The sequence below is a fragment of the Lissotriton helveticus genome, chromosome 12, assembly GCF_964261635.1.
Source record: "Lissotriton helveticus chromosome 12, aLisHel1.1, whole genome shotgun sequence".
Classification (NCBI taxonomy): Eukaryota; Metazoa; Chordata; class Amphibia; order Caudata; family Salamandridae; genus Lissotriton; species Lissotriton helveticus.
In genome coordinates this window covers 850,137,076-850,150,607 of record NC_136073.1, presented here as the reverse complement: position 1 = coordinate 850,150,607, position 13,532 = coordinate 850,137,076, and the positions used below count along the sequence as shown (strand labels likewise).

Here is a 13,532-nt window from a genome sequence, read left to right as displayed (position 1 = left end):
GTTGCACAATGTACTTAAGGTGTCAACACTCAATAAGCTACAGAATCTGACCACTGAGGGCTAAGATTGGAAAATGGGAGAAGGACAGCTCCTGTGAAGACTGAGGCTAGGAAATGGCAAAGGGCAACAGAGGAGCTAACTTACACATCACAAGAAGTTACTAATCATACCACACACAGACAATATTGTGCACAGGATCACACAGTCAGCCTGTGATGGAATCCAGACACAACCTGTGATAGGAGGTCTACGGAATTCACATAATTTTCTTTTGTGTAACTATGCACAATTCCATGTAATTACGCAAAATGCAAATCCGTCATTTTGTGTTATATTTTAGCATGAAATATGTTAGTGCGTCAGCAAGTACGCATTTCAAACAAAATCATTGCGAACAACAGAGGAACGCCTTCCGTTGCTTTCACGTGTTCCCCTTAAATATTTAACGCAACTTGCACGGTCGCTGTAAATGGTTACCACGAATGGCGTGTAATTATACGCAGTGGCATAACGGAGGAACTTCGTGTAGTAAGCATAATGCAAAATTCCCAAAATTATGCAAGTTACGCCAGCATTATTTACATTTGTTCAAGCCCTTATAATGTATTGTAGATTTATTTCTAAACAACATCTTCATTGAGTTAGAACGAATAATGAGCTGACAACATACACTTGTTCCGCTTAAGAACATGGCATTCATCACATGACCATGGAACGCAAATAACTGTGAAACCAACAAAGTCCAACAAGTAAGAAGTCAACTGAAGAACCATGATGATGAACGCACACTAAAGGAAGATCTGCAAGAAGGAATATAGTCCATAAAATTCAGTTTTCAGAATAATAATGTAATCATATTTTTCACATCCATCCTTTCATATTTAAGTATCTGCTTACTCTGTCAAAAATGCTATTTTATTATTTAGAAACCAAAATATATTCTTATTTTATCTCATCAAGAGATGGATAAAACAAATTATTCCACTTTCTGAAAATCAAATTCTGGATTAACAAACACTCAATGCAAGCGCCTTTTGTGGTCTAAGGAAAGTTGGAGACACGGAGGAATGACACGCAGAAAAGCCAGGAAGAGAAATCAAGAACCAAAACGACCCTATGAGTCGCCGAGATACCTTTTTTTTGGTTTACATCCTTATACAAGCACTAATGAACTAGACTAACAAAAGCGCTTGTCCAGAAATAATGTGCCGTTGAACAATTCCAAATCATCTAAAGTTCTCGCAATATCCCGTCAAAGCTGCTTCAGACCATTGTGTCCATTGTAGGATCACGCCAGATCCATGTCTGATTTTCTGAAGAACCACGGGCTGGGTCAAGTTTTATAATCATTGTATGTAAATGTATCTAATGTGGATATCCTGAAAAATTGACAAGGATCTTCCCCTCCTGGATCTACGATGGACACCCCCACACCCGCCCACATCTGGGTTTTGGGCCACAATGACTGGTCTGCTGCTAGAATGTGACATGAAGACAGGTTTCCTGCATGGCCCCCTGTGCTAAACATGTATAAATAACAACTCAAAGGTGTGCACTCACTTACTTCCTGCTTCCCGCAAAACCACTGGTAGCCGAGTCCAGGGGGGCCGGTTGCATGGCAGGTCAGTGAGACCCTCCTTCCCTCCATGGTCATCTGGCTCTCCGGCTGCACCACAATGCGAAACCCCTCCTGTACTGTGAAGAGTTAAACGTGTAAGCCCTCGCTGGACCAGTGCAAGAGATGGAAATTGTGATCGCAAGATCTAAAGCCGGGGTGCCCAGAGTGGGCTGAGCAGTTTAGGACAGTGCGACCGCACTGGGCGCTGACCTGTGGAGGGGGCAACAAACTCAGGGGGGGCAGTGTGTTGAGCAATAACTTATGATTGGGGAGATGAGAGGCACTTATGCCCGGTGGTATTGAGAGAAACCGAGGAGGCGGTCCTGGGGTGTGGGGCGCCGAAAATGATTCTCGCACCAGCGTTAAAGCCAGCCCTGCTGGCACCCCACCATCAACAGTTCGCATCATAGTCACGACTGCATCCATCTTTGAAAATGAGGGTACTGGCGGCTAGAACAAGTGCACTAATGAAAAATTGAGCAAATGGATTTTGGACCAGTTTTGCTGCTTTTGTAATATGAAACTGAGCAAACAGCGTTTGTACCAGTTCATATTATATAAAGAGTTTCATTATCACAATGCATTGACAACTGCATTGTAATGTATGTACGTACATGACTCTCTTAACCCATTCCTCAGGATTACTTATTAGATCTCTTCCTGCACCCTCCACATGTTTAAAGTATTATGGACTTGCACACACTTGCACAGATGCAAGTTATTTTCGATGCTTTACATCAATTACTCTTTGTTTTTCATCAAATCCTGAGACCCTACCTGACTTATGGATGTATTACCTTCACTGGGCCCGCGTCTAAGATGCAGCATTTGAAATATTTTATGGTTAAGGGGTGAGGCTTGTTTTTAAATAATGAAAAATATAGGGATCACAAAAATAAATTGACTTGATGCAATGTTACTGAACATATCAGCATAGGAGAGCCCCTAAATGCTCCAATACCTATGAATCAAAGTAAGAAGTTGAAAGTTATGATGGGACAGGTGCCCTGTAAAGTAAACCCAGGTGCACGGGAGAGTTTAGGGCAGAAAGTGACTATGTGCAATGAATGTCACAGGCGCTGACGAACTTGGTTTCAATATGTCCAGATTTTGAGCTAGTAAGGAAAAGTTACAAATCAAATTTTATTTTATGTGGCAAGCATACAATATAAGTGGTATATACCATGTAATATTAAACACTGTAATAATGCCTGCACTGTATTTGATTGTACATGGTTGACTGTGCAAATAAGGGTGAAAATAATGTTAATTATTTTTACTTAGTGCATAATTTTATAGTCAATTGAGGCTGCAAAATGTTGGAATGGGTATATTAAAATGTAAGACATATGCAAAACCTAAATGCTGACTGAATTGTATAGCGAATCAAAAGTACACATGCGAAACATGCGTAAGGAAATGTGAGCAGTGTTTGGAAGGCTGAAAAGATAATAAAAGAATGGATTTCTCTTAAAGCGATATCATGTTCTTAAAGGTGTATTTTGGACAAGTGTATGGAAAATAACATTTGCTGTATTTAATAAGTCTGTCAACAAATGTGAGACCCTGGCTGACATTATTAACAAATCCCTCGCTCAGACAGATATAAAATGTGAAAACTCAAATCCTCATATGCGCCCTTGGCCTCCCACCCAAGAAACCCAGTGGTGACCTTCTGATGAAGAAGGAGGCTGAAAAGTTAGAACACTTTGCTTTTTCAGAAATTTGTCAGCAAAGAGAGCGATTGCCTTGAGAGGATGGTCTTAGGACTGAAGGATATCACCACTGAGTGAATGCAGATTTTAGGTCAAAGGCAGAAAAAGGGCACCCGGGTGTAAATTTAAGAAAGGCCATCCCAGGTAATGAAAGTCAGCTAAGTGGGGGAGGCAGGTGAGAGGACATTGCATAGGAAAACGGGTTAAAGTTCATACAGAGGTCAGCAGGGTCAGAGTTTTTCTCTCAGAGACCAGGTTAAAGGTGAAGGAGTGATGCACGTACCCAGGTCCAGCAGGATCGCAACAGCTTCCACGTGCCCCATCCGGTCCAGGCAGCAGAGCAGGAAGTGGAGCGTGCAGGCTCGTTCCGCCAGCAGCTGCAGGAAGTACCGGCTGGGACTTCCGCCAGGCTCCAGTACTCGCAGAGAGCAGGACTCCAGCTCCTCGTCACTGGGGAGAAAAGAAGACATCAAAACATCAACAAGGCAAGAGCAGCGACCAGGACACGCGGCTCTGGCAAATGCAAGGCTGGCCCAGTGCTAAAGTTACATTACGCCCCCTCTACCTACAGAATGTGATGAGACCCTCCATCCCCACCCAGACCCCCATATCGCTAACATATCCATTAACCATGTACTGAATAGGGGCCCATTGAAGGCAGTGGCCCGTCTGCTGCACAGGGGCTGCAGGGAGCTGCATTATTAACATTCCTAAACGTCTCCCAAACAGAGAGGGCATTCGCGCCCTCCACTGGCTTCCAATCAGAAAGCGTATTTCCTTTAAGGTACTCTGCTTGGCATTTTTGGTCCTACAGCATAAGGGAGCTCCCTCTCGGACGCTGCAGCCAAGCTGTGGGACACGCGGGAGCACCATAACCACGGATTTATTCCAGGACTTTTTTTTTTTAACTTCTAAAATGCTGGATGTTTCCACATGTTACGTTGAAACATATTGAAATGTATTCCATCCTCACCAGACTGTAAGATTATTGAATCTGTTTAGCCTTGAGAAAGACCTGGCCCTACCTGCAACATAGGGCGAAACACGTGTCGGCTGTCTCCTTTTTCTAAAAAAAATCTATAATTAAATAAAGAGTGAAGTGGATCAACAAAGCGGTGAATGAATGAAAATAAAATAAATACTTTCACTCAAATACATCTGGACTACTGTGCTATGTCATTACAAGGATTCATCCTATTTATTAAAATAAATTGTTCGGAAGGGAGGAACATATGCTCACACCCTTAACCCCCGTGAAACAGGCTAGCCACACTCACATTTCGGAATTAGACTCTTTCTCCCTGTTTAGGGGAAAACCTTAAAACCTGTCTCTTTTCTTCCTAAAATCGGGCTTGGGATATTCAGGTTTCTGTTGGGGATTGTCATTCTTTGGCTTAGCACCTTAATACCTTTGGGTTTAGAGCGCTTTATAAATATATTTTTCATTTCATTTCATTATGCCCCTGGACTGGCCCCTCATTACTTCCTAAAAAGAGCAGCAAGTAAAGGGAAGGTCTGGGTGGGGGTAGGGAAACAGGTCTAGCCGGCGACCTTCTAAAATCAGCCTCTGATAGCTCCCGCCGCTCGCGGAAAAGCCTGATGGTATAAGATCAGTGCTTAATTTGAGCCGGTGGGTACAGGTGGGGTCCCCCAGCACCAATTTCTATGGCCATGCACTTATTTTACCACATCAAACATTTCTAGAGAGCAAGAGAGTGAAAAACACAAAAATTGGAAAGATGGAGAAGAGAATGACAGACTATATTGTCACAAAGGCAGAAAGCAGGAACCTGCAACAGTGGGATAAATGGGCAGGGAGTGCCTGGCAGTGGACTGATGTGAATTCAAGACTGCCCAGCATTTAATAGCTCCGGCAGCGGACTACTGAGCAGTGTATGGGACACAGGCACTCATTGTTTTACAAATTAGGCACTGAAAAACTAGTCAGTTCAGCCCTGCTCTCTGCAATGTCCACTTGGCGCAAGCACAGTAAGACACTTAGGAGCTGTCTGTTTTTGCTGGCATCTAGGAACAAGCATTTACAATGCAACAATCTCGCCTTTGCAAACGTTAGAGCTATTGGCATTGTAAATGACAACATTTTTATTTATGTGTTGGTTTTGAAAACAGATAAATAAATGGCATTGTCATTTACAATGCCAATAGCTTAATCTCTCGCAAATGCGAGACCTTTTGCATTTGCACCCACACACACACAGAGCCACACACACACAGAGCCACACACTCACACAGAGCCACACACACACACACACACACAGAGCCACACACACAGAGCCACACACACACAGAGCCACACACACACATAGCCACACACACACATACACAGAGCCCCAGAGCATAATTCCAAAAGCCAATGTGGTTTAAAACTTACTTGTGAAGAAGCATCCGGAGCACCGTGGAGGCGCTGACAGCTCATTTGCTACTGTGCGCCCGGGGGTCCATCACTTGGTGCTGAGGTAAACACCCTGCGTCACGAGGCCGCCAGAGCCATAAACAAAGCCCCACTACTCCCAGACCCGCCCTTCCTGTCACACACTGAAAACATTTTAAAGCATTTTAGCAGATTATGTCACAAAGAGGGGTGCGGGGGGAGGACACTTTTTTCTTTGTTGACTTTTTCATATTCTGTCTCTTTTCATCTCTCACTGACACCCTCTCCCTATCCTACCTCATTCTTCAAGCCTCGCTTGCCCTCTTTCTGCCTTCATTTTCCTCTGTCTCTCTACCCTTCCTGTCGTCCCCACCTCTGTCTGTGTATCTGGCCATGCCACTCTTTCTCTCTGTGACTCTTATGTTTGTGTGTATATGTTCTTCCCTGGATTTGCACCTCTATCAGTCTCGGATGGCAAGCCCTCTCCGTGACTCCGCCTCTGTCCTTTCTTCTGTGTATCTAATTTCAGTCTCATTTATTCTTTCACTCTCTCTGCGCTCTCTCTGTTCACCTCTGTGTCTGCCTTTTTCCATACTTTACATCCGTACCTTGTTTCTCTCCCTATTTGATTTCTCCCCCTCTCTAGCTGTTAGCCACCTTGCATATGTATCCGTCTGTCTTTCCGCTCTGTCTTCCTTCCTATCCTTTATTTCTCTTCTTTTGCTCTCTTTCTCCTCTCTCTCCCTCTGTTTCCTTTTCTTACGTCCCTGCTGCCCACACATCCCTTCAACTTGCAACCTCTTAGGCCTCTCTCTCTGTCTCTTTCCCTACATCTTCTCTCTGGCTCCCTCTTCTTAGTTACATAGGCACATATACCCAATGCTGTAATTTCTCTGTGCCAGTCTCTTATATCAGTGTGCTGTGCCTTTCCCTGCTTTCCATGCACACAACTACGTCTCTCGCTGTCTTCTTTTTTTTACTCTCGCGAGAACAGGAGTTATAATGTTTTAAAGGTGGGCCACTGAGCCTTAAGCATCTAAACTGATTTCCTACAGATGGCCGAATATGAAGCTCTCCGAACAGACCGATGAATCGGTTTGATTGGTTGCAGCTGACTGTTTGACCTGTATGGTTCAGTAATAAAAATACGAACGATTGACATTGATTTTTAGAAAATAATGTATTTCTCAATGGGATATTCCATTGCCAGACAAAACAGCCTGCAGCCAGACGGTAATAAATACTGCGAGGACGGTATCAGCGCAAGTTTACCACAGCAGGAGCACGTGAGAACACGGTGGTCTGTCTGCGTTTCATACCGTGGGCGGTGGAGTCAGCCCAGCGGTGGGCAGGGCTACTGGGCGGAAGGGTCCGACTATTACGGATTTCCGCCAGGTGGCTCCACGGGTGGATGACCCGCAGATGGGTGCAGATTTGCACCTGGTACCCAAATCCGGTGAGACCTCAAACCCCGAATCCTTATTTCAAGGCCTGTATAGGCAGAGCAGGGGCCCCTCGAGTATAGGGAAGTATTGGCTTATTTTCGAGCAATATGTGCATAGGGTTCCATTGTATCTCAGTAGCACCCCTCAGAAGGCTGGGGGATCGTAGGTAGCCATGTATTATGCAGACCATTAATTTCAGTTTTAGGACCTTCTGAGATTTTCCCGCCTCATAGCTCCTGCTGCTTTTGCATGGTTGCAGGAATGTAGGGGTGGCCTAGCTCCTTGTTTCTTACAGAGTGGATGAGACCCCCAAGGGGATGGGAAGTCCTGGGTGGGCAAACCCTTTGTGATGGAGGGCTACTGGTATGGGCTAGCTGCAAGAATAAATTGCGGGGCATGTAGGGTGAAGAGGTTAATTCCATGTGCTGTTACTCAGCCCTGCCCTGGAGGTAGACCCCACCACTTAAGGGACACGTGCTCGCGGCGGCAGGCGGGGGTTCGCGTGGGTTTTCGGGGGGATGCAGCAGGGGCCTCACCTCACTCGCCGAGCCCGAGGTCCCCTCCCACCCCAATCCATACCAAAACTTCGGGGGCCGAGGCCACACAACATCAACGCACAATGCACAGAGTGTTCGCGGAAGGGGTGGAGGGGCTGGGCGGCTAGCCACTCGCCGTGCTCGATGCCCTCCCCACCCCCGATCCACTCAAATTTTTTTGGGAGCTTCTTTGAAAACTGGGCTGACCCGGAGTCAGGCCCCACCACTTACGGGACCAGCGCTCGCGGCGAGGGTTCTAGGGGGGATGCACCAGGGGCCTCGCTCGAGGCCCCCTCCCACCCCAATCCATACCAAAAATTCGGGGGCATAATACAATCGGGATGCCAGACCACACAACATCAAAGTACAATGCTCAGAGCGCTCGTGGTAGTGGTGGGGGGGCTGGGCGGCTGGCCACTCGCCCAGCCCGAATTCAGGCGCTTCTTCGAAAACAGGCCTGCCCTGGAGGTACGCCCCACCACTATCAGGGACACTTGCTTGCGGCGGGGAGCATGGGGTCTGGGGATAAAAGGGGTAGGGGCACCACTGGGTTCTCCGTGCCCAAGGCCCACCCCCACCCCACACAAATCGGCGGCCTGATGAAAACCGGCCTAACCTGGGCGCCAGGTCGCACATGATCCAATTAAATGCCTCATATTTGGCTAAGCCGCGCGGCCATTAAACAGTAGGATGGGGGGGGGGGGTGCTGTATCAGGCAGCGTGGTGCTCCAAACTCACCTCGTGGTCCTGGTCCAGCGATGATCGGAAACGGCGTCAGGGTCCGTGACAAAGGGCAAAGAGGCCTTACGTTTGTGGTAAAAGCTTTCTTATCTTCTTTTTGGGGCGAAACAGATGGCCCCATAAAGAAGATAAGAAAGCTTTTACCAGAAACGTAAGTCAAGTAAGCCAGTCTGAAAGGACGGGGCTTAAAGAGAAAGAAGAACGTCACTAGGACCTCTTCTCCAATGGCAGGCCACCGTTTAGCATGAACGGTGACGCCAGCCAATGGAAAAGAGGGGCGGGGCTTAACCTCGCTAGTGAAACTCACTCTATCTCATTAAGTCTCGCCAGCTTGGCTGCGCATGTGCGCAGTCTTTCGCAGGCCGAGACCTAAAATGGTACTACAGGCAAGTTGTCTCTGGGCGGCATCATACTGTGGGCCGAGGCACTCTACCCTCTTGGAGGAAGCGCCCAGGCAGGCAGGAATAAGATTTTCTTGAAGTAGCAGCTTCCACATGGGATAAGATTCTGTGCAATCTTCATGGTAGCTTACATCGAGGACGTTAGCTCTCTGCATGGCAGCTCGAAGCCAGGACGCCTGCTCTCTGCACGGCAGCTCGTGCCAGCCTTCGGCTCTCTGCATGGCAGCTCGCAGCCAGGCCTTCGGCTCTCTGCATGGCAGCTCGCAGCCAAGCCTTCGGCTCTCTGGATGGCAGTTCGCAGCCAGGCCTTCGGCTCTCTGCATGGCAGCTCGCAGCCAGGCCTTCGGCTCTCTGCATGGCAGCTCGCAGCCAAGCCTTCGGCTCTCTGGATGGCAGTTCGCAGCCAGGCCTTCGGCTCTCTGCATGGCAGCTCACAGCCAGGTCTTCGACTCTCTGCATGGCAGCTCACAGCCAGGACTCTTGCTCTCTGTTTGCCAGCTCCTAGCCAGCCTTCGGCTCTCTGCATGGCAGTCACAGCCAGCCTTCTGCTCTCTGCATGGCAGCTCACAGCCAGGCTTTCTGCTCTCTGCATGGCAGCTCACGCCAGGCCTTGGACGCTCTGTGTGTCTGCTCACAGCCAGGCCTGGGACTCTCTGTGGATCTGCTCACAGCTGTACTGTGGGCTCAACACATGGCAGTTCACAGCCACATCTTGGGCGCTCAGTATGGCAGCTTACAGCCATTTATTGGGCTCTCCGCATGGCGGCTCACATCCCGCCTTGTGCTCTTTAAGCCCTATCTCATAGACTGGCCTTGGGCTCTCTGCCAACTACCACAAAACCAGCCTTGAACTTTCCGCATAGCTGCTCACAGCTAGGGTTGTGCGAACATGTATGTAATTTGCGTAATAATGCGAAATAACGCAAAATCAGCATTTAGCTTTATATTTTAGCCTGAAATGCATCCGTGTCCATTTTGGACACGAGAAGGCATTACATACCAAAACAGCGCAACATAACACAAGAGCTGTGAACAACAGCTGGTCGCATTCTGGTCCTTCACGTGTTCCATGCTCCAATACTAAAATGTTGCAGTAAACACACTGTAGTAACGTCATGTGGATTAATGGTGTAATTTCCAGAATTTGGTGTATTGAGTGCAAACCAAAATTAACTCACATTACGCTTGCATAAGGGAAATTTCTCTCAGACCCACTGACAGTATGGTACGGGGCGCTGCACTATCCGCTTGGCATTGGGGTGCAGCGGTCCTCTTGCAAATTCCCGGGGGTGCCCAGCCTGCCACCTACCTGCACTTGAACTGCTTCTCTGTACCAGCAATTTCAGCCAGCTTCCTCCAGCCTCGCGTGCTGTCGCTGCAGTCCAGTATTTCGCTCAGTCTCGCGAGAACAGCTTCCCTCAAGCTGCCAACAGGCATTCTCCACTCTGACATGCTGGCTCCTTGTGCAGGTGAGGAAAGATGCTTCAGTTCTGGAAGAGAAGACATATATGACACAATAAGGGGAAACCTACAAGTGTATAGATTATATAGGGCATGAAGGAGGGCAGGGTCATTAGAGTGCTTTACAACAGGGAAAATAAAGTAAACAGGGTGAGACAGAATTATGTACAAAATATAAAAACAAAGAGATTGCAAGGGAAGAGATCATAAGTATATAGCTTACTAGGAGTAAAGCTTGTAGGCGGATAAAAACTTAAAAGAGACTATGCTCATAATAATAGTTGACGAGGAAGGGGGGAAAGGGGAAAAGGCAAAAGGGAAACAGGGGTTATGACCAGTGGGTTGAGGTAGAAAGGTAAAATCAAACAGAGGAGATAGTGGGAAGGAGGGAAGTAGTGAAAAGAACTAGAGGATGGAGTTGAGAGACAGAGGAGGCCTGGAAAGGTGCCCCAGCCCGGAGTAACAGGTTAAGTCACCCGGATGCAGGAAAGACAAACGCTGTGTGAGTTGAAACCTCAGAAGAAAGTGTCTTAGAATTGTAGAAAAAGAACAATTTCAGTTCCCTTTTTCACATGGTTGGACAGGAAGAGGTGCAGAGAGCTGGCCGAAGTGAGCTCTAGTGTCTTATTGCACTCCCTGAGAAAGATTGAGACATAGTCAGTTCTTTCGTGAATGGCCGGTGTCATACAGGAAAGAGAATCTGCAATTTCTGACTCAGGGCTGGACTGGGGAACCAAAAGCAGTCCTGGCTCAAATGCTCAAACCAGCCCCGCTCCCTTCCTCTACTCACGCAATCTCTCTCTTTCCATACATCCATTCTCTCTTTCTCCTTCTCTCTCTTCGATTCCTTTTTATCTACCCTCCCCTCCCTCCTCTTTTGCTCTTGAAAACTCCCTGAACTTGCTGCAAGTAACCTCAGGGAGCCGGAGAAAGTGACAGAGGCATCAGGAGCAGTCCTGGGATTTCAAAACCGACCTTCAAGGGCTCCAGCCCCCCGAGGAAATGCCTGGTGGAATATAAGGCCTGTCCGGCCCTAATTTCTATACTAATACCACAGGGTTGCCCTCCCAAAATCTGTTGTTTCCTATAAAGGTGCCGTCCCATGCCTAAAATTCTTGTACAAAAAATATGCATTCAGATATAAGAGGCTATTAAAACACATCATAATAAGCAAAAATATTTTTTTTATTCCCCAAAGGCCTTTCTTATGCAGCACAACGCCCTATATTATTTCGTACTGTGTGCAGATGAAAGGTTTACACCAGAGGGACTCACCTAAATGTTGAGTCTTGAAGTGAAGGGTGGAAACAAAACATTAAAAACAAGGCATAAAGGAATTGAAATAGGGCAGTAAACAGTACAGCAGCAACATTGGGCTACTACTTAGTACATGCAATTTTAGTTTTCCTAACACTTATACTGTTGGAGTAATTTTCTGTTAAAGTGGCTTGATTAAAGCAGATAATGTATTGCAAGAACTGTGAAACTGGAAGTGGGCAGTAGCAACCTTCACTGTATGTCTTTAGAAACTGTATGGACAATTCATTGGAGCTAGCATCTCGCGGGACTATGGTATGCAAGGTTGTATCTCGCATATGATTTTCTGGCAGATGACCTCCTAGGCGCAGTACACTTAAAACGTAGTCCTTGTGAGAATTACGCATACTATTTATGGGAAATTTCTTCAATTCTGCTCACACCTTGCTATTAGTCTGTTTGCAAATAAGTAAACTGGGAGGTGAATGGATTTGTACAGGATGACATGGTTTAGTGAAGTGAAGAAGCTGGGATTAGAAGTCAGGTCTTGTGATTACAGTGCCCACTATTTAGCTACTAGAAACCTTTAGTTCCCGCTATAGTTTTGGGCCAGCTCCGTCACCCTTGGCCCCTTTGGTAGGTTCAGTGTGAGTGATGTGCTGGTGTGATGAATGTTAACATCTCCAGTTCATAGGAGTTATTAAAACAAAAAACTGATAGTACAAAAATACCATAAAACTGAGTTTATCTTGCAGTATTAGGAGTCAAATATCTAAAACATGCAGCATATCGAACATCTAGAAAGAACATTCCAGATCTTGATTTCAATCAGTTAACCTCCCATTAATCGTCAACAAGTGGAAATATCCATTGTGTGTGTGTATATATATATATATATTTATTTATTGTTTTATTTATTTATTTATTATACAGTTTTCTATAGCGCGAACAAGACCCTTGGGTATCAGAACGCTTCACAGTTACATGAACGAGATTACATTAGACAGTTTTAGTTAGGAATACTATCATAATGGTTGATAAGGATTACAAGGTCATTAAGAAAAAACAGTGGCTTTAGGTAGGTTAGATAATAGTTATACTAGGAGTATTCAATCTTCCTCTATATGCTTGTTTAAAGTGTCTTTTCCTGTTTCTTCTATGTTCTCCAGTCAATTTAACATCTTAGACGTCTCTGAATTAAATAGTTAGCGCCTTGAGAAGATGATTATGGAAGGAACTTACTCATTAGAAATATCTTGGTTTCTCTCTTAAAAATTGCTAAGTTTGGAATTTTTCTCATGTTCGGGGAAAGTGAGTTCCAGATTCTAGGGGCTGCTCCTGAGAATGCTCTATCATAGGTTTTTTTCTTCCTGAAAATGGGTGGTCTCAGTACCAGTTCCTTGGCACTCCAAGCTGGTCTGCTTCCTCCGGATATTTCAATTTTTTGGGCAAGATATCTGGGAGTATTGAGATGAAGTGCTTTATGGGTGATACACGCCATCTTTAGCTGTATCCTGGCTTCGTATGGTAGCCAGTTTAAGGCTTTCAGGTGAGGGGTGATATGGTCGAATTTCCTCGATCCTGTGATAAGTCTTGCTGCTGCATTGAGGCATGCTTTTAATGGTGCTGTGGATATTTTTGGTAGCCCTGCCAATGTTGTGCTTCTATATTCAATCCTCGAAATGATCAGTGATTGCACAGCTTGTTTTAAATCCGCGTCGGTTAAATATGGTGTCATTTTTCTTAAGTAGTTCAGATGAAAACGGGCGCTTTTTGCCATTGCTTTGATGGGGGCTTTCATGTCGAGGTTTTCATCCAATGTGATCCCTAGTGATTTCGCTGAGTCAACTAGGGTGGGGGTGCAATTTAGTGCGGTGATCAATTTGGACCATTCCTTCACTTCTGATTGATTCTTTTGTGGCGAGATAAGTAAGAATTATGTTTTATGTGCGTTTAGCTTCAGATT

At 46.0% G+C, this 13,532-nt stretch overlaps 1 protein-coding gene across 1 annotated transcript in view; it reads right to left on the bottom strand.

The window, feature by feature from the left end:
• LOC144798539 (mucosa-associated lymphoid tissue lymphoma translocation protein 1-like) overlaps positions 1–13,532 on the bottom strand; it is a 64,297-nt gene that overhangs the window by 46,401 nt on the left and 4,364 nt on the right. The window contains exons 2-4 of the mRNA XM_078669466.1: positions 10,158–10,338; positions 3,617–3,783; positions 1,565–1,695 (exon numbers count right to left, since the gene is read on the bottom strand). Of these exons, the coding sequence (XP_078525592.1) occupies positions 1,565–1,695; positions 3,617–3,783; positions 10,158–10,300 (441 nt within the window). The 5' untranslated portion in view covers positions 10,301–10,338. The remainder of the gene's footprint in view (positions 1–1,564; positions 1,696–3,616; positions 3,784–10,157; positions 10,339–13,532) is intronic.